Source organism: Triplophysa dalaica, chromosome 20 (assembly GCF_015846415.1).
Source record: "Triplophysa dalaica isolate WHDGS20190420 chromosome 20, ASM1584641v1, whole genome shotgun sequence".
Classification (NCBI taxonomy): Eukaryota; Metazoa; Chordata; class Actinopteri; order Cypriniformes; family Nemacheilidae; genus Triplophysa; species Triplophysa dalaica.
Window position 1 is genome coordinate 7,023,740 of NC_079561.1, and position 24,532 is coordinate 7,048,271.

Sequence of the window (24,532 nt, forward strand, 5' to 3'; positions counted from 1 at the left end):
CTGACAACCCTGTGCAGCTCTGTGGGGCATCAATAAATGCTGACATATTGACTCTCTGTGCCCAAGCGCCAGTGGAAAATGCTGCCTGAATATGAATCCATTTAAGGGCAGGAGAGGGGGTAGCTGCCCTGAGAGATGGGGAGCTAAGGATGGCTTGTGTCTCTTAGGTTTGGAATGTTCTGGAATGTGGAAACTTAGAGTTTTGATAGGGAATCTTCTGATAAAAGGCTAAACAACAGGGGAAAATATGAACGGAGAATGTGTTTGGATAATAAATGTACTTAAGGGGCAATTGCACGAAAGAAATCTAATTTTGCTGAAGTTATCAGATTGAAACATGAATGTGAATGTCAAATCTGTTCTGCTGTATTAGCTGAATTCCACTTTTTCCCTATTATAGAATGAATCTGAAATGGTTCTTAAAATATCTTTAGGCAGTAAGGGGGAAAATAATTTTAATCAGTTTGCCAGAAAGTGCTGACTTGGTCAACAGAAGCTGGATGGAGTTCTAATTCTGTTTCGAGCTGTGAGAAACCGAATAGCAGGTGTCCATTTACATCAAGTTTCATTATTTTCTTTTTCAAGGTTGAGTTTTACATTACACGGTCTTGAGATCTTGCTAATTGAGGTCAAAAGCAATCGGAACCGTGCAACTTAATCAAACATCTAAAAGGTGAGAAAGACGGCAAGATCAGCCACTTAAACTAGAATGGCTATAGCTTATTAAACTTTAATGTGTGTCAGAGAACACCAAGAGGCATGAACATACTTCAACCTTCAGCAAATTTTAGTCAAACGTGTTAGACACGGACGGCTCTACTTTTGATAAAATGTCATTGTGTCTAGTTAAAGGAGCAATTCAAATAACTACGGTGGCTCTCAAAGGCGTTTTTGCTGAAGAAGATAACATACTATGCAAACACGCTCTGTAGAGAAGTTTGTCCGTTGAGGGCTACTGTACAAACAACATGGTGAATTCCATGTTAGGGGACCCGTGTTGTATTAAGATAGAAATATCTCATTCCAAGGTAATAAAAGCCTAACACATCATTATGTAAGGTCTATATACACCTATGAAAACATAGTTATGTTTATTGCATTTCTGACAATAAATCTTCCAAAACATTACACATAGCACCTTTAATAAACACAATACGGGGACATGCCAAATGCAAGCGTATGCCAACCATTAATTAAAAAAAACTAGCAAAGTTCTGGAAAGCAATACTAGGGAACTTTAGGATACTTCATGTGAGGCCTTACTGTAAATACTAAGAGTAAGACTACAGCTGAACTAAATTCCATCCTCACAAAGATGTTTGCGTTATCATGACTTTGTGTCTTAGCAAACTACCATTTATTCAATGCAAAGCTTTTATCCCCTTTAGGCACAGTGGTGGCGTGTGTCTCTTCTTGAGATAAAACAGTTGCATAAACAAAAAATGCTGAGTGTCAATTTCACCACTGATTTAGCTTATGGGAAATAAATCTTAATATAAGTGGACAGCCTAAGGCTTAAATACAAACGCCGAAAGAGAAAATAAATAAATAATAGCAAAGGGCATAATCTTATTTAAAAAAAAGAATGAAGCATTGCGCTGATAAATAATCAAAGATGAAGAAAAAGTGATTTAAAATGAATCCACACAGTGCTACTTAAGGAATGGGTAAGCCGTTCTTCAGAAGTCTGTCAAAATGTGGGTATAAGAAGTAACCCTTTAACATAAATTAGATGCTGTAAACAGTTTAATGGGGTCCATGATAACCGAGCACCGAGACCAGAACAAAACACAAATCCAGTTCGGCTGTTTTTAATGACAAATCTCAAACCAACAGATCCAAAAATATAAGGAAAGAACAGTCAGCAGTGCTTTTGTATAATGAAGGGAAGAAGGAAAAAAGTCAGTGTGAAAAAGTGTAGCCTGAAGAGAAAGCAACAAAGGCCGCAAAAATAAGCCCATTAGTTAAAAATGTACGACAAGTGCCCTGTTTGATGCCTGTGTGGGGAGAGGGACGCGGGCAGACTCCCTCACAGCTGCCTGGCCCCTCTTCAGCTCTCACACTGCCCGCCACATTCAACACTTAAGTTGGTGGAAAATATCTGAGCAAATTTCTGATTTGCAACACTCTAGGAACATGTTTATTGTCTTTGTGCGAGTGCAAAACACACATATAAATAAAGCTAATGAAGAATCTTGGGGTGAGGCCGCTGAAGAGCATAAAATGGGAAATTTTATGGCCATAAGTAGCGTGGGCTGATGGTGATTTCTAAGCTATTGGGCCATGTTGTGTAGCCCTAATTATAGGACTGATGCGGTACAATTTCCCTCGCCACTTAATTACTGTTACCTATTACATGGGCCATGCTTTTATTGTCATATAAATTGGTCTTAACTTTTGTGAGGCCATTCAATTCGTAAGGCTTATTTTGGAATATGCTACTTATAAGCAGTTAGGGTCTTTATAGAATTAAAATCTAAGGTCCATCATTTCTATACATTTAAAACTGTCCTTAAACTTTTATTAATTTAGACATTTTAACTTTTTAGTATATGTCTACACTGTGGGTCAGAGGTAAATTAGACTTTTTCTGCCAAAATTATAGCGGCGTTTGCACTAGCCTTCTTGTGTTGCCCTTAACATCAACTTATTTTAGACATGGACACAAAACATATGGCAAAGTTGTTAAGCGTTCTTGTAAATAACTCCAGGAAGGCAAACAAACAGCAACAACCTTCTGGTTATCTGGTTCCTTCTTTGATACCCATCTCTAACTGCCTCCATTGCTCTGATAAATCTGCCAGGTGGAAGGTCTAATACAGCACTTGCCAAATCTGCCAAGCTGGTGGACATCCCTGTCACTCCCGGTTCATAAATACTTTAGCTGCTAAATCTTTCTTTCATCTTGTTACTTGGTACATTTGTTCTTAACACTATATACTGCAGCTAAATGTGCTTCTGATTCTATGATGAAACGTATTTACCTCTAAATTAAAATTATGATTTAAAATAAGATATGATTAAAAATCACAGAAGAGTGCCAAGAAGTATAACAAAAATGTTCTAAACCAGTTAATAAATAATTGTTTGTAATTTTTGTATTTTTAAATATCATAGTATTTACATTTTAAGTGGGCATTTGAAAATAAATATAAATGTTATTGAATTTGATTTTAAATATGTATTTATGTTATCCATGCAGTGTGCAGTAAAATGTGTAATAATAAATCAATATAAATCTCTTGTCCACATTTTTGAAAAATGTTAACCTTTCCATGGAAGCCCTGTAAATCCTTTTCCAGCATTAAGACAAACTCCAAACCCTACAAACAGGCAATTTCAAGTCATTCACTTGGAAAATGCTCTGTTTAAAATGTCAAAAGGAGGGTGACTCTTTTCTTTTGCGCTTAGATTACCATATTTCTCGCAGCCTTGTGACACCTGCAACCCACCGAGGGCGTGCAGAACATAGGACTTTACTTCAAACAGCCTAAAAGGCTGTGGGTTCGGGTATTGACTGGGACTGAGCCCGTCCAGCTTGGACCCCTCCTACCGCAGATGTACATTAATGCAGAAAATACAAATCTGTGAGGCAAAAAGAAAGGCCGTTCCTTTTAACATGCTGTTGTCTAGCTTGATCGTGTCAGTTTGAAGGAACCCATTCAAAGGTATTCATGCATCTGGCTTTGAGGGACAATAGCAGCTAGTTTATAAACTGTCTCTTTGGGCTGCCTAAAGCCTTTAGACTCCATTGTTTTGCTCTTCTTAATAAACTTTTGGAGGAGTTCATCAACTTGCCTGAATAGCCGACGCAGAGAGGCCAAAGACACAAAATAACAGACGGTCCTTTTTCCCTTTTCTTTCTCTCTTTAGAAGTGACTGTCTTTAAATCAGGAAAGAGGGCTGTCAGACACCAGAATAATTTTTGCTCAAACAATAAAAGGAACCCCTAAAGGAACAAAAGTTAATTCACGCAAGAATGGGGGACTTGACTTTTTAAATAAAACTGATAAAGCTGCACCTGAAACACATTTTAGATTCTCTCAAATCTCCCCAACACCACATGGTGGATTTGTTCTTACAATAATTAATGAGCTGAATGATAATTAATGGCCTTCATTAGGCTAATCTTGATGGGATTTTTGTTGCTTGAATTTAAGTAAGCTCTTTACATGTGTTGAAAAGCAATGTTCGCTGTATGGTGAATAAATATTGGCCTGTTTCCTGCAAGTCTGTTAAAAACATTTTCAAATTTCGTGAAAAAATGATAAAACACATTTTAAAAAACTATAGAAATAAGTTATAAAAAGCACTGTTTTATAATAATTTGTAACCTATATTTTAAATCCATATTTCAGTTAAAATATTATTAAAACACCAGATTAGATTTCTTTATATCATTTAAAGTGACATAATCTGGCGCAGATTGTTTTTTGGGCCATGACAGTGGAGATATTTTTTTATTTTAAATTTTTAGGTACAGGAACATCTTCAGTGTAGGCTATACCACAGCTTGGGCAGGTTCTCAATTGCACAAGCGCATAGGTGTGCCTATGTTTGGACATTTGTGTTCAAAATGTTAGATCTATGAGCAAAAGGTTCATTTTCCTTTGGTCTGTTTATGAGTTCCCTGAACCACGATTGGCAGTCCTGCTTTGTGGATGGATTCCCTTTTGTTAGCTGATCAGTCTCCCATTGGGTCTCCAGACAGGATTCTTGGCATTTGTCGGCAAAAATGAAAGCAGGATTAAGGAATGGCTACTGAACACTCCATGGTAAAGGAGTGGGCAGCAATTGCCCAAATTCACCCCCCTCCACTTTGGTAACTCCTCTTTTCATATATTTGTATTCCCAAAGAGGCCATTAAAGCTGGTTTGAAAGCGATACGAACAATAAGATCAAAATCAACAAGTCAAGTAATATGTTGAAGGTTTGTTTGTTTGTTTCCTTAAATTGCACATTACCTTGTGTTGAATATACAAACTATTTTATATTATTTGGGTTTTTTTATTCGTTATTTTTATATTTGTTTATGAAATTATGATTTATTTTGTCCGATAAAATGTGACTTCATTGTATAATTTAATACGCCATTTCGAACTTTTACGCATCTATTTACAAAAAAATTACGCAATATTACTAAAAAATGTATTACGTTGTTTTTAGATAGAAAACGTATATTTATATATATTAATACCTACATCCAAGTCTTCGTTTGGGGTCACCAAGAGTTCCGTTGACATTCAACTTTAAAGGGACAGAGTTCAGCACTAAAGAGATGGCGAGTCTAGGGCATCAAAAACACTTTTGTGACATCACATAGCCCGGAGGCAAATCTTTTATTAGTGTCAGCGGGAGTTTTTCCTTGTCGTTTGCTCGTTTTGTTCTTTTGGTCCAACAGGATGCCCCCACCCTACAACACAGTGCCCATCTTCTCAAATGACATGTATTTTTGACCACCTAATTGCTCAATTTACACGAAATATCGTATTTTTGTTAGGGCTTGTTTACAAACTTTTGGGGGCCTCTTTATTTTGGACAAATAAATGGGATATTAAAGTGGATCTTTAAAATGAATTTTTTCATTACGAACATGTTAATAGTATATTTAGTATTTTACTACAGGCCAAAATGGGAGATCGAGTCCTTCAAACTAGCGCGCACACACCGGCGCACCAGAGATCCGAAAAGCCATTCAAATAGCAATATGTGCACGCCGGAGATAGTCCTTGTCCCACATGGCCATACTTTAATTAATAGACAGGCAGTCTTGAAAGCAGCACTGCCAGTCTGTAATATGATGAACTCCTATTGTCGTGGTGTCACCACAAATGTTTCTGATAAGGAAAAGCACCCAAGGATCAAAGACTATAAGCCTCTCAATTTCCTCCAGACGCCTCTACTTTTCTGAACCTACTTTTTTCCTCTCTCCCTTAAACATCTGAAACACACAAGAAAATCCTCTTCATAGCATAGGATACGCCCCAAGTTAACAGGTCAGCAAAGCTGTTGAAAATAATTGCTTATGCATATTCTCTGCAAGAGGACATGCGCATGTTTACGCAATTTCAATGTCACTCTTGAATTGTGAACTGTAATGACACGCTACTCTGACACATAGTCCATTCGTTTATATTATTTTAAAGGTATACTGCTTTTGTTGTTTTTTTGTAGTTATAGCTACTTTTACTATATTACATTGCTTTTTTTTCTTACAGTCTATAGAATAAATATGTATCATCCATTAGGAATTAGGGAACCTTTACATCATTTAACCAAAGCGGAACCAAGAGAGTAACATACCACGCTGTCAAAGAAGGAAAAATAAGTGGACAGGATATGGCGTTTTCCCACATTCGATTCGTTCCACGAATTAAGGATCTTGGTTGGGTGCAGGCCTATATTTGTATACAATTTATCTTGAGGGAACGTTTAAAAAACAATTTACACGACAAAGTTAACTACCATGTAATTCAGTAACAGTGCAAATGTTTCACAAGGGAATGTAGCCGAAATTACTGTCGTGATTTTCGGATTAGCAAAATTCACACACAGTAAAAAGCGTATGGTGATTATGATGACCTTGCAACGAGATGTTCTATTACTTCACACCATTGTTACTGCCCATCATACCCCAGCAATCTGTTGTGGGTAGCTACTACTACTACTAAATAATAATTATAAATAATAATAATATGTAATTAATATTACTTTTTTTACAAAAACGGTTTATTTGCACCAAATTGCAACGAAATGTGTTGGGTGGCAGTGCAGGGGAAAGGGGAGGTTAATCCGAGTTTAATACATTGATACAGAGCGCAGGACCGCGCCTGTGATGATTGTGTTATCTCTTCCCAACATTTGGGTCTCCCTCAATTTCAGCCCAGCCAAATAGCTGCAAGAAAGTGTAGATGGAGTGACTCTGGATGCCCGAGGAAAAAATATTAATAGCTAAATAACTTCCTCATACTTTCACTAAATCTCTCTCTCTCCACTCCAGATGGATTTGTTTGAAGTGGTCTCCCGAATCATCCTATGGTCCCCTTTCTTCAAACGAGGCTTATTTCAGAGTCTCTGATATAACTTCATTTTCTCCATACGAAATAAACGGAAACTGCCCACGTTTAATTCGATCTTTTGCAACCTTCTGGAAACTGCGTGTGTTCATTAAACTCGCTGCTAAAGGCACGAGGCAAAATTATGTTTTAATTTGTTCGATTTTATTCTATGTGTCCCGTTTTCATGATTTTCTAAATATTGTGACTGCCATGACTGAAATCTGTTCCATATACACTTTCAGCAAGGTCACTTAACATGTTAATTGGTTAGCGCCAACCTAAAAAATCGTTGACAAAGCATCCACTAGTTTATTAAACGCCCTTTGGTTTACGAAACTGAAGTCAAATAAAGATGCTGGGTTGTTTTGGACCCATCTTTCGGTAAAATATGTACAAAACTAACCGTAGGGTTGTAAATTGCCTTATTTTAGCAGCATATATTATTTTCCGAATCAGTAAATGTTATTAATTGACTAAAGAGTTTTTCATTTGGTTAACTGGGTAGTTTATTGGTCGAGTAAAGCACATGTGGTCCATGCGCCTCAGATGGTGCGTAAAATAGCTGTCCTTAAACGGAGAGTTTAGGATATTCCAGAAAAGGGAAAAAAAAAGCACAACATCAGCACAGGGAGAAAAAAATCCTTAAATGCATCATGACAGGTACGCTTTGGGAACAAACCCTATTTCAGCTAATTTAAAATTGCCCATGTGTCAACCCATACATGATTATGGACAAACAGTTAGTGAGGGTTTTGTTCAACAATGTCATCCTCCCAGTAATACAAAAATGCCCCATTTGTTCAAATAGTGTGCTTGGAGTCTTATTCCGTTTCCATTACAGTTTGCGCGTCGAATCAACTGAAAATAATCCAAGATACAACGAAACAATATTATCAAATAAATATATGAATCCCTAACAAGTGTGTGCAAAACGTAAAATCTCATGAATTTGTGCCGAAGGCTAACCAGCGAGGGCCGTTTAAAGATGAAAGAGAAGAGAAAGAAAAGGCTCAATTTAATCTGCTTTAAAACCCTTCAAAATAACGTAGTGCTTGAAACTCAGCGAGTGAGAGCTGATTGGGGATAAATAAGTTTCTTACTATGCCTGTGAGCTATTACACCCGTCTCCAACACATGCGCATTTTAAAAAGACACGTTTTCATTACAAACTCTAATAAGTCTTAACATTGTTAAATGCCTGTCGAATGATCAGCGAGACAAGCACCGAGAAATGTCCTGAAAAAGATAGCATTTTGGTTCCATCTCGTTGGAATGACCGTGTGAAAAGACACTCGACAAATTGTAAAACAAATGTGGAATGAGATATAGGTAAACATTATTGACATTTACGCAGATGTGAAGATGGTTGTTCGTGGTTCTTGACCAAAATACATGCATGCATCAGTTTTAGGATATGAAGCTTTCATATTCCTAATACACTCGGTGTTTGAAACTAATCTAAGGCAGTGGATAAAATTTCTAATAGTGGATTGTCACTTCGTATATCCGTAATCCAATAGCTGTGACTCTTTCTGCGCTCAACGCCAGGTTATGAATGCGCTGTGTTTAAACGCGCACGCATACACAAACACAAATGGGGTTTAGACAAAGGCAATTCTTTTTTAACTTTATAAAGTTAAACACACGTAAATTGTGCATAATTGAGAGACAACACAATCGCAGTTAAATAAAAGAAAAGCCCTAGTGCAACATGAAACTGCAGTTGCTCGTCATTGTAACACATCAAAATGAAAATCATCTGTCGTTTTTATTGAGTGCGATGACACGAGGGCTCGTTAAAACTGACCTATTCCCTATACGAACTGATGTTGAAATAGCATAAGCATAACTACAAACTGAGCACCCCCTACCTCTTAACCACCTATCCAAACGTCAGCTAAGAAACACAATAGTGATTTCCAAAAAAAGAGCAGTGGGCATTTCCAAACAAGAATAAAACATTTTGCACCCTCCAAATCTCATTCTATTCCAACAGACGATTCGATAATATTACAAAACTATCTACCAGCGGGGTGTATTGAATAATTCATCTCTCTATAGTTCCCCTCTTGGCCTTTTGTGACAAAGTTTTTCCCCCCTTTTACGGAGTTTTGAATGTGAAAAGACGGGTTCATTCCTCCATCTAAAGCCTTGCTTTTAGGCTTTACTTTGTAGCACAGATTATTTTCATTCGCTCAAAAGAGCTTCAATGAAGCAGAGATCTTTAAACCGAAGTTCATCTTCAAGTTTAAGAAAAAACGGTCACAAAATAACGTTTTATAAGTAATTTTTTGTTATATTAGTTTAAATAGCTAAGCAAACAATACGATCGCTGGGGTTTTGTATAATTTGAACAATAAAATTGTCTGACTGCGACGGTCGACATTGGTAAATATTTATTACGTTACCGATTTAGCTTACTTTATAAATGTAGGGGAAATTCTATAGCATTACAAAATTTGTAAAAAATTTAAAAACGGGTTGAAATCTTTACGTGCGAATAAAAGGTCTGTATTATTCCGTGAATCATAGGGCAATGCCGAACCTACGGTCTGTAATTGAAATTGATTGCCACATCGGTCATCTGTCAGTTACCATTTTCAAGGGACCGTTTACTCGGCGTCAAATGAGTGTGTTGTACAAACAGATCAAGGCCTAAATACCATCCGTCAGGGCCAGTATAAATACACAGTAAATCGAATGACTAAATGGTCATTTAACAGGTAGTGTTTTGGAAGACGCGGAATACAGACACAAAAAACGATTTAATGTGTAAACCTCCAAATAATCTCCAAATAAAAATGATCTGAAAGCAGCAATTCGGTAAGATTTTCTGCATTGTAAACTCAGAAGAATGTTTAATTTATTTACCTTTATCTCCCAGTATACCGTCAATGCTGTGCTTAGTTTTTTTCTCCCCACTTTCATCTTTTTTGTCGAAATCGTCATCATCGTCTTTCTTGCCGAACCGCGCGCGCAGAACGCGGCTAATAGAACTTACTGATGGAACAAAAAACTAAAATGAACAACCACGTTGAACATAATAACAACAATAATAATAAGAGTTCAAAATATAAAAAAATATAACCTATAAAATAAAATTGGGGGTAAGTTAATAATAATTAGTGTTATTATCCATAAAGGACATAACATAAATGTGATGGAAACTGCGCTTAAGATCTGAGCTGAATGTGATGTTTGCATGATAGAAAAGGGGCTGCTTACCAGATGAGGCCTCACCTGAGGGAACTGTACTTCTGTCACAGAGACCGTCCTTCAAAAGTTTGTCCCGAATCTCCCAACTGAACATTCCGGGATTTTCGCGCTTATATTCTTCGATTCGCTTTTCCACGTCAGGTGTTGCCACTTGCTTTATATATAATACAGCAAGAATAAAACGTAGATGCGAATAGAAAAAAAGAGAATAAGTGAGCACAATAAATTAATCTACAAAATGTAATACATTAGTGTGCCCAATAAATATACATTTCCTTGCTTTATTTTTGTATTTGTCCTCGACAATTGTCTGTGCAAAATATATATATAATATAATAATAGTATTTAAATACTCACTCTGGGTTTACTTCCCCCTATTGCTCCTGGGCGGATTGAGCCAGTTTCTTGATACCGGCAAAGGATTTTGGACACGCAGCCGTGGGAAACGCGAAGTTGTCGGGAGATCACACAGGGACGGATGCCGTGGTGAGCCATCTCAACTATTTTGTGGCGGATATGATTTGGCAAAGGCCTGCCGTTGATGAAAACTCCGCCAAGCTGATTCACCCGACCTTGACCCAGAGGAGTTGAAACTGTCCGGTAAAGAAATATGAATTAAATCTAACTTTGCCAGCATATTCTCCAGATTTCGTTCATTATTATCGTTTCAAACACATATACAACTTTCTCAAAAGAAAGGTTGATATCATTAAAAATCAAATTCGTTTGTTACAAAGTAACAAGTTAATTTTTATTCCAAAAATACTTTTACTGAAAGAACGAAAATGTTAAAGAACAATCTTATCATTTATATAAAATATTACATTCAATTTGATATTTTAAAATATACATTTGTGTTAACATTTTCCATTTAGAAGTTGTTCAATATCCTCACGCGCGTCGTGTATTTATGCAAAGAAAAATTACGGCTGATTTAAAAAAAAAAAAGATTTCTCTTGAGTGGCGCATTGGGCCTCTAGAAGCAGGACGCGTCCTGCATTATTATTCGCGTTCATGCTGTTCAAATATTAGTATAATCCTTTGATATGCATAGTTCATTTGCGCCAGTAGACCACTTCACTAAATCCTGGACTGACGAGAGGCTTAGAGTTTGAAAGTTTTATTTGAGCCACTTAAACACGAACCTTGGCTGTAAAAGATGCCTTGAAAAAATGCACGCGAAATCTATTACTTAAAAGCATTATGTAGTTTAATAAAGTAAAAGAAAATAATCATTAAACCATTTTGGTAATATATTTTAACCTGTATGAAACGAATTTGGCTATTGCGAACACCACAGTCTAAACAGGCGCTTGCGTAAGAGTACAACAAATTTTAACATATTTGTCAAAAATAAACCAGTAAAGTATAGGCCTACCTGACTTGCAATATTAATTACAACTTAACAAGATGCATCCTACATCTGTCCAACAAACCTTCCAGGGGGAATCCAGTGCGAGGATAGTTCTGTCCTGGAGCCGGTCGCATCATTCTCGGTACTGCTCCCGGTATAGATGACATACTGCTTTTAATAAATGACGAGGCACAATAAGGCTGACGTTTAAACTGAGAAAACGCGTCCAGATTTGATGAGTGTTTCCCTGATGACTAAAATGCATTCAAGTCCTCTCTTTTAAAAAGAGAAAATATAAAAAATATCCAACCAGATTACTGCGGAGATAAGAGACCTCCAAAAATCTAACAAAGATAAACACTTCTGTCGTCTCGTGCGGAGGGGGGCATGAGCAAAATAACTACTGCTGGAACAAGATGCAGCGCGCGCCAGGGAGGGGGTACACTCCAAACGCTCTCCACTGAACAAAGGTTACTTAATTCTTTGCAGTGTTTTCTTAAAAGGTCTGATAGTTTTGGATGACAAAGTCTGCTTAGGGGTTGGGAGTAGCTGAAGTGGACAACTTTAGCGTGCGGTGTAGGAGGGGTGTCGCGCGCGCCGATAGGCTCTTGCAGTCCTCTTTTATTCATGTGGGCATGGAGGGGAACGAGCAAGTTTTTTTGACCAATCACAAAAACCAGAGAATAAGACAAACACACACGCAGTGCCCTGCATTTCATCCACTTTACCTTTAAGCAGAAAACAATTGATTGATACCTATACTGACAAGGTCAAAAAGGAAAAAGAAGTCTTGTTTGCTACTTTTCTTACGTTTTTTTATTATAAAATGTACGCGTCTATATGTTAAAAAAACATAGCCTGTAATGTATTGTAAAACATTAATTCAAGTCAAAGTGATGACAGAGGTTAGTATACACGACCGATTTAAAAATATATATGTATGCAGAGGTTTGTGCTATCGAATTGTTCTGCCAAATTATACAAAAACATAAAAGGATAGATAATCTACATTTGTACATTGGAAACCTAGAATTGTTTAGCACAGTTATGTTTTTGGACGTATTAGCTATTCGTGCGTAAAAGTCGTTTTACGCATTAAAAGTAGGCTATAACACAAATTTAACGCCAACCTTCTTCAGAAACGAAAGTTCGTTGTATCCTTTAATTCAGATTGACTAACAAAAAAACGATTAGAAAATAAATTCCAGGTTCATTCAGATAGTGGAAAGCTCAAAATCATTCGACGAAGGAACATGACATTTATAATAACGTGGAAAAAAATACAGGGTGAAAATGGTCTTGTTGCATACACGTGTCCAGAATAAATACTAATTGAACAATTGAATCAACTTTGCATGTAAACTATAACACCTCATCATGGACTTCATAATAACTTAAAAGATCAGTAATTTATGTACATTCAAACACCTAATATAAAAACACAAACATTTTGTGACAGTTATAGGCCAATCTGTTCAGCATATGTTAGTAAGGGATAGAATACATTGTTGTCATACTGTTACTATAAATAGCCAATATTAAGTTATTTTAATGTGTAACCAAACATTGATTCAGGACCCCGCATCAGGTTATGATACTATCCAAACGTTACCATAACCCTGTTGGTGTAGTTTTATTTTAAGTGTAAGGAAGAATCTTGTTGAATTATAAAATATACGGTTCATCTGATTAACTGCCGGCAAAACTACGATTAGTAGCCTAATTTACAAGAACAAAGGAGTGTTTAGGCGTGCCTGTGTGTGCCAAAATTGTTTAAAAACATCAAACATGGCCATTCAACTTAAAGAACAGACAGGCAGCAATGACTTGAAAGCTGCGCTTTGTTGTTAACAAAGCCATCGTTAATTTGTGTGCATTGCTGGTTAATATATAGGCTACTTCCACATGACTACGCATGTCTCATCCCAAGGGACCAACAACTTGAATGGCTTTGTGGTCTCTTTAATAGAAAAAAGAGTAATGCAAGTGCGGATCTCGAAAACTGTTGTTGTCACAAGTTGGGCAAAGAGTTCATATTTTCAAAAAATCAGTATGCATAACTTATTTGGTTTAGATAACGCACGATGTGCCAAATTTAATGTAGACTGTTATATTGAGTTGTTGAAATGACGACTGGGCCTTTTCAGTGTAACGTTTTACCCTATGTCTATTTTAGCCAATTTTGTTCTCATTTGTCTGATTTGGGGGATAATCAATGAAATAATGAATGAATCGGTTTTACCCCATTGCTCAGGTAGGCCTACTCCTAAATGCTTTACAACTTTTCTGTATACGATAGATAAACAAAAAGGTTGTTTCTTTTTGGACTTGAGCTGAATTAAAAAACATTAAAAACCTTTTGTCAAGGTTTTGCGTGGTTTTGTGACTAAGATAACATAGCCTACTATGAAACACAGTGCACCCCGAAACAATAACCTGAAACAAAAAATTGAAAAACACTTCTTGGTTCTCAAGAATCATACAATATTATAGAGTACAAATAATACAGGTTATGTATTGTTTAAAACTTCTCAATGGAAAATGACGGCCATATTACTTACCACAAGATGGCAATAAAGTACCAAATATTACAATTCGGATAGAGATAAGGTTTTATCTTTTCTGGACTGGTTTGAAATTAGCTGGTTTGCAATATTATAATTTGTTTGTGAAGGAAACATGGTGTCGTTACTGTGGTAAAGGGCAAAATATATTTGAGAAACGACTATTTACATGTTAGAACTGATTGATCAAATCTTAAAACCCAGCAACTCCTCACAACCTTTTAGTTCCTATACGGATATTGTAAATCATGTTTGATCTAATGACCAGATGTTGCAAAAAAAACGAAGATCCCTATTCTAAAGGGTTCTGCGTAACAAACGGAGAAAAAAAATCAGAATCCCTCATTCACAAACATTCCACATTTTTCAATTGGTGTCATGTTGAAAGGCTAAGATATAAAGTATTTAGACTATATTAAGGTAACAACAGACCATATATCTATAATATCCAGAATACACCGTCAACCACACTAAAACCACATAAATTTGCAAATCTTCAAATGTTCAAACTTCAAATGTTATTTACCCTTTAAGGATAAATGCCTATGCGTGGATAGAACTTGATGCAAAGATGTAATTTTAAGTAAGCTAAACTTATTTTTTTGTTTCTTTCATTATACATATTTCTTAATCTTTTATGAATAAATCAAACACCTTGACTTATCCATCATAAAATGAGCAAGAAGAGACTGGTCGAAGAACTGGTATTACCACAGTTATTGCTCATTGGTGAAACAACGCATGTTACAGATTACATTTGGCCTTGCACTGATCAATGTTAACCACCAAACTGAAAAAACTTGATCGAACTCTTCTGCATTTAAGATTAATGAATATCAAACACTACAAGTCTTTAACTTTAACTTGCAAAGCAAGGGGAGCCGGTTAGCAGGTGCACTAGATCACACAAAGCCCACCAGACTGATGTTGAATTCCATATGACACTTTTACCATAGAGGCAGACTAACATTCCAGATGGAAGTATTTAAGGGCATTAAATCACTTGCTTGGTAATGACATTTTGTCCCCATACACCAATGAGGTCAAGGAAAGGAATTTCTGTAAGGTAGATTTCTTGTAAGCATTCCTATCTATTTCTAGCATAGTATCTTAGTGAACTTCCACTATTTAGGTTAAGATGTAATAATATTTTAATAATTCAATTCAATCAAATACGCAAATACTATTATTATAAAAATAAGAAACAAATATACCCATAGGTGTTTAGAGTTATTTGTCATTCAGGCCCCAGAAAATTAACATTCTAGACATCCAAATAAACAAACATATTTATCCACTGAAGGAAATATTTCAGAATTACTGTTACTTCTATGTTATATGGTAGACTAAAAAAAATAAGTACACGCTAATGAGAAAAAAGACTATTCAGTCAGACGGTCAGTTATTATGATTTGATGGCAAGAAGCTATAGTGCATCAAAAGTGAGTCAGAAATGACCTCAAAAACAAAAAGCAAATTTTGTTACGATCTGCAAACCAAAACATAGGGAACGAAATGTCTGGTAATATCCTCTCGAATGCAAAGAAGCTAGCTTTAACAATAAAATAAATAAAATTTCAATTCAAGTACAATGACAGATATATTATTCTCTTCTCCCCCATCTTTTATTCACACATAAAATTCACCATGAAGGCTCTCGGGATGCACCCATATGCCAAGCATGTGATTTCGTCAAACAACACCAAACCACTGCACCATGAACTCGTGTCTGTTCCACTCACACGATACCTCCTCTTTTGTTCAAAGTCTTTCATGTGCTGGTGTGTGCTGTGAAGTCTGATGGTGAGACATGTGCGAGCGTGAATAGGTCATGACCGGGAAGGTCATGCTGCGTGGGGTGCTGTTCTCTGTCCCTAGCATTCTCACTTAACCCCGTATACGCAGGGGCTGTTAACTCATCACGGCATACAAACCAGAGGTCATGTTCAGACATTAAAGTAACCCGAGCTGATTCACAATCACTCTGTGCCACTCAGAACCTGATGCATAATATCATGTAGCTGATAGTACTGGCCCTAGAGAGCAACACACTGACTTAGTCCAGTTTTGTGAGGGAATTAAAAATGAACACAAAGTCATAAATACATGAAAAAAGATACAATTGATTTAATTTAAAGTGCGAGCTGTTGACAATTATTACGTGAACCACATACATATTAACCCTTAAACCCTTAAACAACAGTGTCCAAAAGTGTTCGACCCAATTCTGTATTTTTGCATATTTTTATATAGAATACGATTTATCATATGTTTAATCAATCCTGTAAATGCATTATAATGACTCCTCATAAACAAAACACAGAGATTCGTTATTCATACATTATCTATCTTCAATTAATTTGTTCTCAAAGTGAATAAATCAAAATTGGACCTTTTTGGTTGACACTGGACACCACTGGGTTTGCCAAAAATTCAACATTCAAATTATTCTTGTGTGTTTCGTTCATGAAGAATCATGTTTTCAAAGGTTTTGAGATGGAGGCTCTTCTGACACAAAATACAGAAAACCAGACATTGTTCAGTCATCACAACTGTATGACAGCATCAAATATGCTATGTTTAATAAATACGGTCGTATAGTCTGTATGAAATATTTATCTATTCCTAAATAAAAAACGTGAAAGCACAATTGAAATTCAATCCAATATTCTGAAAAACATCAATGTTAATCTTTTTACTGTTTATCGGTATGGTAAGCTTCATGCAGATCTGAATAGATGGCTCAGTAGCATGCGAGTGGAGGTCACACCCCTAACAAGATGTTTCTCAAGGTTTATCAGCATGTGATAGACTGGACGTTCTTGTGGCGTAATCGGTTTGTCCGGACCTTTCTAGAAAATGTCATAGAAGAAAGAAGTCTGTTTCATGTGGATGAAAGTAACCTCACCAATTTTACATGCTTCCCCAATTGGTTTCACTAAATCAATCTGAAAGACTAACGCATGAAGAGGATCATTTGATGCCCCTTGTGGCTCTCCCTAGCTCTGACTTTTGCCCCTTGTGTGTATTTGCTCCTATAAAATAAAATGGCTTTAACTTAAAACGTCAGTCTCAAAGGTTATGAAAAATCATCACACAAGATACCTATAGCTGCCTGACAACAACAGAACAAAAAGTTCTCTGTCAACTTACATTTTTATCAGTTTCAAGAATTTTGCCACATTACAACAATTGAAGAAATCGATTGTTAAATTACATCAAATGTGATCTGTCTAGAAAACCTAAACATTGATTTAATCCCCTTTTTATCCAAATTAGTCTGAGTTAGCTGGCAAGCATTAGACAGGGCATCAGCATTGAATCAAATCAAATTACTCTGTAACATTTGTCTCCGTTTAGTTACAGCAAACGCTGAAACACAAATGTTGGTTTAAATGATAATCTAATTGAAATAGAGGAAATGTTTCTCCATACCGCTCAAGAAGGCCTCGGTTCATATATTAGAGAGGAAAATTATGGGAGGTTCTAACCTTGTCCATTTTTTTAACAACACTCCTCAAAACATGCTTCACGATGCCAAAGAACAACCATTTTCGGCTGAATGATTTAATTAGGAGCCTTTAACATCCAAAGAGCCAATAATGCGTTTTAGGATGATAAAAAGGGATTGTTCTGAGAAGAACCTTTAAGGTTTTTTGTCTTTGGGGAACCAAATTAGTTCTTATATGCCATTATATATATATATATATATATATATATATATATATATATATATATATATATATGCATTAGAGTACACCTTGTCTGAATTGTTGAATTGTGAGATATGATGTTCCAAAAATGCCCATCATTAAATGCAAAGGGTTTACATTAGGAAAGTGTGTAAACCTTTCACAGAAATTTCACCAAAAGTTTACCACCAATTTGTTTTACACATGGGGCCATATAAGCAAGTAAAATCAACCCTTCTCTTTCAAACATGCAAATTCACTTACTGTTTTAAATGATATTATGCATATTTATTGGGTCCAAAAACTAAATTTTCAAGTTTTAGCATTTTTTTACTTTCATAAATAGACATAGTGTATATAGCAATCAGGCCAGCCTAATGAATAATAAAACATTTTCTATATAGCTTATAAAACACACAGCCTTGTGTTCGCAAAGGGTTGTAAACATAGCTAATTTAGTATGGTGGGTTATTTTATGCGCTTGATGAAGTTTTATCAGGTCATCCCAGCATCTCTAACTTGTTTTTTCATACATGATTATGACTGGAACAGACAGCTTTGGAATCCAGAAGAGCATGAGACCTTCATGCGGGGATGAGCCACCTCCGAGATCAATGTCTGCATTTTGTTGATCAAGGACTGCAGATCCACCATGCAAGATGCATTTTGTTTGCTAAATAATTATCTGAAGTCTCTATTCATTTGCTGATTTTTCACACAAAAACAGAACGCATGATAATGACGTTGTATGGTTGAATAACATTTCTAGTCTTTATTTGGCACAATAGGTGATTAATGGAGCGAAATCGCTTCTGGTAATTTTTCCCTTTACCGCATGCATTGACTTTTAAGATCATTTACGACTGAACAGAATGCAGAAGCTACTTTTAAAATCGTTCAATCTGGTTTAAAGGATGTCAACTACTGTATAAGATAACGAAACTCGCCTTAATATCCTAAATGTATTTCCTTACCATGGGTTAACTTACTTTATATTTATCAGTTATTGTGCAAACAGCATTCTTATTACTCTTAAGAGTTTTGTGTGGCTTCAGCTTCAATACAAACAATATCCTAAGAAATGCAAAGCCTGTATGGTTCTCAAAGTAATAGCCTACTTCTGAGTTTGTATATACTGTCCATTTATTATTACCACATTCTGGACTAGCAATTTACATGTTTATACAATATTTATTTAGACTTTATTCATTTTTCATTCAACAAATCCAATAAATGGTCTAACACTGAAAAAAATTAACAAAATATTAAAAAACTTCAGTAGCAGTTTCTAAAAAATTTGTAAATAGTTATCTATTACTACAAATATGTATTAATTATAATGTTTATAGTTGCCCGTCATTGTTTCGTGTTGCAAAACACAACACGGAGAAAGTAAAAAATAAAGTATTTTACTGCCATCTGCTGGAAAAATCAAGAGCTACATTTACCTTAATTCAACAAGTTGCTTTGATGCATTCAAGCAAAACGCTCGGACGTTTCCAAATGAATAGTGGATCGAACTGTAGAGCTGAATTACCTTTACAGTTTAATTAAAGAGGCCCAAGAAGACAATAATCTTTTATTGGCTACACAGTACCAAATATCTATAGGATAAATACGAGCATATTAATATTATTATTAAATTAAGTTAACGCGAATTTAAAGACATTTAATGTAGGGAAATTGAGAAGCTCCATGTCTCCCTTGTAATTCTAGTTGAGTTTAACGTTATTTTATGTGTCTAATAAGAATGAGAATATAAAAAGAAATATTACCTCATCCGAGATTAAAAATGATTCAAATGTTGACTTTCGGAATTCGGACACAGAGGATCCCATCGACGTTGCAGGGAGCAGGGTGGGGTGCAGGGTGCAGGTGCAGAGCAAGGCTAGCACAACTGCAACACGAAGTCGAGCGTTAACTGCCCTATGTATTTAACACAAAAGAACAGATTAGTCAAAATAAAATGGATTATATCCTAACACAAGATGCACCGGTTACAGAGAAATCCATCGACGTCTCGGTGTATGCAGAGACGCCAGATAGCTGTTAGTTCAACACCAGGTCAAGTAAAACAGGCCTATGGGTTTAATCCAAAAAACAGAAGAAGGGCCTCAATAAGATCTCTGTATTCAAGATGTCTTGTTTGTTAACAACGTTATCAAAATTTGTTAGATTTTGCAAATCAAACTTATGTTCCCTGCTCACCTAACGTTATACGACTAGTTTTGAAAGTTGCATGGCAACATGGTTCACACAGACAGGGTGTGGAAGAACCCAAGACATTTCCTGTTACTTTTAGATTACAAAAAAATACATAAATTATTGTCTACAGCAAACAGTTGGAGATTACACTGCCAAGCTGGGCAATTCCGTGAAAATGTCACCTTAGCCAACCACGAAAAAAAATACGTTTTTACCAGCGGGTTTTACTATGGTAACAGCACAGATTTTAACATTTGGTGGTTCAAATACCCATATGAGATCTCTCTTCAACTTTGTTAAGCATTTGTTTTATTTTAGTGCATGATTTTTCATAGTCAGGTGCCATTTTCAGGATTGTCACATCCATAACGGTGCATATTCCTCATGAATGGACACATGAAAATTAATATAAAGTAACTATTTTATGGTCTATAAAGAGTCATCCCTTCCCCTGATAGCACACATACAGCTGTCTTACGTCTATTGGACGTCAGCATTTACATCTGCAAGACATCTACAATACATAGTTTGCTCATCTGCATTACGTCTCGGAGATGCCTGCTGTGAGACGTCATGTAGACATCTAGAAGACGTCTGTAAGATGTTTATGATTTAGAATGGATGTAAAGCTGCTCTTTCTAAGATATTTAGTAGATGTTTTTACGCAGCAGATCTCCAAATCTTTAGCAGACGAATAACAGACGTTCTGACGTCTCCGAGACGTATTGCAGATGAGCAAACTATGTTTTGTAGATGTCTTGCAGATGTAAATTCAGACGTCAAATAGACGTAAGCCCGATGGATTGTGCTATCTGGGTCTCCATTCATTGGGTATATCGCTTCAGGATTGTGTATTTAATTTAAATCCTACAAAGTTTATCGTCTGCCAAAAACCGCGTCCTTGTTTTGTCTAATCCATAACGCGTGTTAATTTATTTCCCTTTTTTTAATATATATTTTTTTCATAGACTGACATTTTTTATGTTTAGACTCTATCGAAGAGGGTTCAGTAAAATATAAACAGATGGTTCAATGTAATCGAAACAAATTCACTCTCTGAGCATTTTTATGTCACGTCCATAACGCAAAATGTCACGTCCATAACGCTGGAATTGCCCTGCTGGCATATGATAAAATGGATAATGTACTGTAGCCTACTACAAGATTTGCTGATCTGATTTTAGATAGCCGTTATGAGCATTGAGTACTTGGTTAGTAGGGCTGGGTTAAAAATATCGATTCTTCGATATTAATCGATTTTCAAGCACGGTAGCCAATGGACCCCAGCGCTCAGCGACCCCAAGTCTGATGTGTGGAAGCACTTTATGTTTAAAGGCAATGAAGGCGAAGGTGAGGACGAAAAAACAACTGTGCCCGCAAGAGCTACGATTTTGCAACAACACAACAGACCTACGAAAACGCCTGTCGAGTCTTCACCATGACTATCTGGTTTATGCGATTCAGGACTGCAACGGCTAGACATTGATTTGGCCTGCAAATTACAGTCAGATTACCTCGCGCTAAAAAAATAACTGATGCTATAGTAATGATGATTTGCAAGGATTTACGCGATAGTTGAGAACGAGGGATTTCACAATCACAATGTTTTGGAGCCGAGATACGTAATGGTGACACGCAAGTACCTCAGTGAAAAGGCATAACAAGTCACTATATCCTGGGCAGTGTTGGGTGTAACTAGATACTAAGTAATTAGTTACTGTATTTTAATTACTTTTCCCTTGAAAAAGTAAAGTAAGGGATAACTTATATGTTTTCTGTAATTTAATTACAGTTACTTTTGATGTACTTAAACTAAATACTTTGTGAAATATATGCGTGTGCAATAGTGTAATTGACATCAAAATTCAAAGTCGTACTTTAAAATCTGTGCTCACATTTGTAATACTTTGGTCAGTTAATAATAATATTTATTTGAATGAATTAAATAAGCCGTTTCATGTCTATCCTTGAATCACTTAACTAATCAAGGTCGATGTAGGATATAGAAAGTAATTAGTAATGAGTAACTAAATACTTTTTGGACAGAGTAATTTGGACAGTAATCTAATTACAATATTGAATATGTAATGAGTAACTAGTAATTCATTACTTTTTCAGAGTAACTTACCCGACACTGATCCTGGGATGCACATAAGTGGTGCGCATGCGCTACCAAAATTAAAAATGCGCTCTCTAAATAAGTTTATGAGTTAATTCCCTCTGTGAATGTCAGGATCTGCACTGCGCTGCACGTCGATGTGCGGTCTGAAGTGCAGTTCCCAGCAACCTGCCAAAAACCAAAACGGTTGTCGTTTTAGGTTTCAAATTTGGTGTTGAAAAGCAAGCATATCCTTAAATGTGGATTTAATGCATGCAATATTAGCATTTGATTGAAGTAAGAATAACTAATCGATATCGAATCTAAATTGAATCGAATCGAATCGAAACCATAAAAACAAGAATCGAATCGAATCGCCACTTTGGTCGCAAAACCCAGCCCTATTGCTTAGGCATGACTGTGGACTATTTGTGTGCACTGTGAAGGGGATTGATTTGCTGAATAAGAGCCCAACGCTCAAGGTTTTAAAGGATATAAACACTAGGTCAGTGTTTTTGACTCATCAATGGTGCACACATCATCTGTTGATCAAGATGATTGAGTAAGGAAATGCATGCAGGTATGCACGAAATTTTAACTTAACTGCAATTTTGTTGTGCTTTAGGTTATATGGCATTGCGGTTTGTGCTGTAAGTCATTCATAATCAGAAATCATGTCTAATAGTTTTGTCACCCTGTTCTAGATCATTTGTGGAGACGTCTGCCAACCTCACGAATTCAAGATCTCATTGAGGAATTGGCACACCACATTGTGTCATGTTCTGAGTTCATACAGAACATCCAGTTTTCATGAGTTCATCATTTCCTAATTACTCCTCATTATTTTTGCATGGTTCACTATTTATAATGTATTCTTAATTTATTTATTTCATAAATCTTCTCTTTGTTTATAGCTCTGTGTTTTCTGTATTAGTTTGTTGGTTATTGTCTTGCCCTTTATGCTGTAAAGCTGTTGCATTTGCATTGGAATACATGTTCATTATCTTTAATTGAAAAGAGCTGCATCCTGGGGCCCATTTCAGAAAGGAGGCTGAGTGAAAAGTCTATTAAGTATATTAACCTTGAAATGAGGGAAACTCTGGGTTTTCCGTTTCAGAATGTGAGGTATGTCAAACCCGAGAAAACGGGGTAACTTAAGCCCATTTCTAAGAGAGAGGTCACTTATACTCAAGAGTCAGTAACCATAGTGACTTACTCTGTGAACCTAACCTGGTCAGAGCAGGCTTTCTTTGTTAAACCCGGAGCTTCTTTCCATCTCCTCCCCCTTTTTAAAGCACAAGTGGTGTAACTCATTTTTTTAATGAATTAATTCATACAGTCATTCATGGAACACATTTTGATCACACAGAGACCATCTCTAGACCAGGATCTGTGAAGAGGCTGCATTCATTTATAGGGATGTTCTTCGATTTCAGGAGAGCAATTTAGAACCAGAGTGGAATTTTGTCATTATCCTGTGCATTTTTATTAAAACTTAATTTTTCATTACAGTGAATTAGACATATCAAAATATATCTCATCCATACTTACATCACATCAACCATCGTGGCCGTGTATTACTTCATAGCAGACTCTTTCCCTTACATGTTCTCACAAATGTTAGTTTTCTATGGAGGTTATGAAATGACTTAATAAAGAGTGTAAATAAAGTGCATGAATAAGGAATTTAATAAATACAGACAAATGCAGAAATGAAGTGATAAAGGTATTAAAGAATTAATTTAGACGAGGAGCCATTCCTACTCAAACTGTTTCTCTAATTCATGCTTTTTAATTTAAAGTCTGCATTGTAGTACATAATCCTGGATGCCCCGTTTGACTACTTTTTATTAACATAATGTGAATTGTACTCCACCAAAATTTTAATATAGGGTTAAATTTCGCCCTTTTACTCTTACATATTACTATGACTTTTATGATAGGCCTACAATTATTCTGATAACATGACACGTTTCAGAGTTTAGACAGGAGGTGGTGCTGTTAGACTGTTTAAATCTGACTCTCAAATCTCTCACAGAAACACTCATGCAAAATATATTATTGAAATACAAAGTATAACCTTCCTGAATTTTAACTTGATTGTTAGATCATTTAAGTCCTGTCTATATTGCCTAAGTCTATAATACATATTTTCCCATTAGTTAGGTGGTCACATGCATAGTAGCCAAATGATTCTCAGTTTAATGTAAACAAAAAAAACATGCAACAGTGGTGACTCAATGTGAGCAAATCTCTTTAGAAATATTCCACATCTCTGTTACATCTGATATATTGATTTGTTGGTTCTTTAAAGGAAGTGACTCAGGCTAAAGTTTCGAAAGATT

At 36.0% G+C, this 24,532-nt stretch overlaps 1 protein-coding gene across 2 annotated transcripts in view; it reads right to left on the minus strand.

Annotated features, from left to right (window-relative positions):
- The window catches only part of pax7b (paired box 7b), a 43,574-nt gene extending 31,379 nt beyond the window's left edge, over positions 1–12,195 (minus strand). The window contains exons 1-4 of one of the 2 annotated variants that reach the window (XM_056733693.1): positions 11,711–12,195; positions 10,632–10,867; positions 10,299–10,428; positions 9,930–10,058 (exon numbers count right to left, since the gene is read on the minus strand). In XM_056733693.1, coding sequence (XP_056589671.1) covers positions 9,930–10,058; positions 10,299–10,428; positions 10,632–10,867; positions 11,711–11,795 — 580 coding nt within the window. In that variant the 5' untranslated portion in view covers positions 11,796–12,195. Of the gene's footprint in view, positions 1–9,929; positions 10,059–10,283; positions 10,429–10,631; positions 10,868–11,710 lie in introns of both variants that reach the window. The other variant, XM_056733692.1, reaches the window with a different exon arrangement.
- Positions 12,196–24,532: the final 12,337 nt, after the last annotated feature.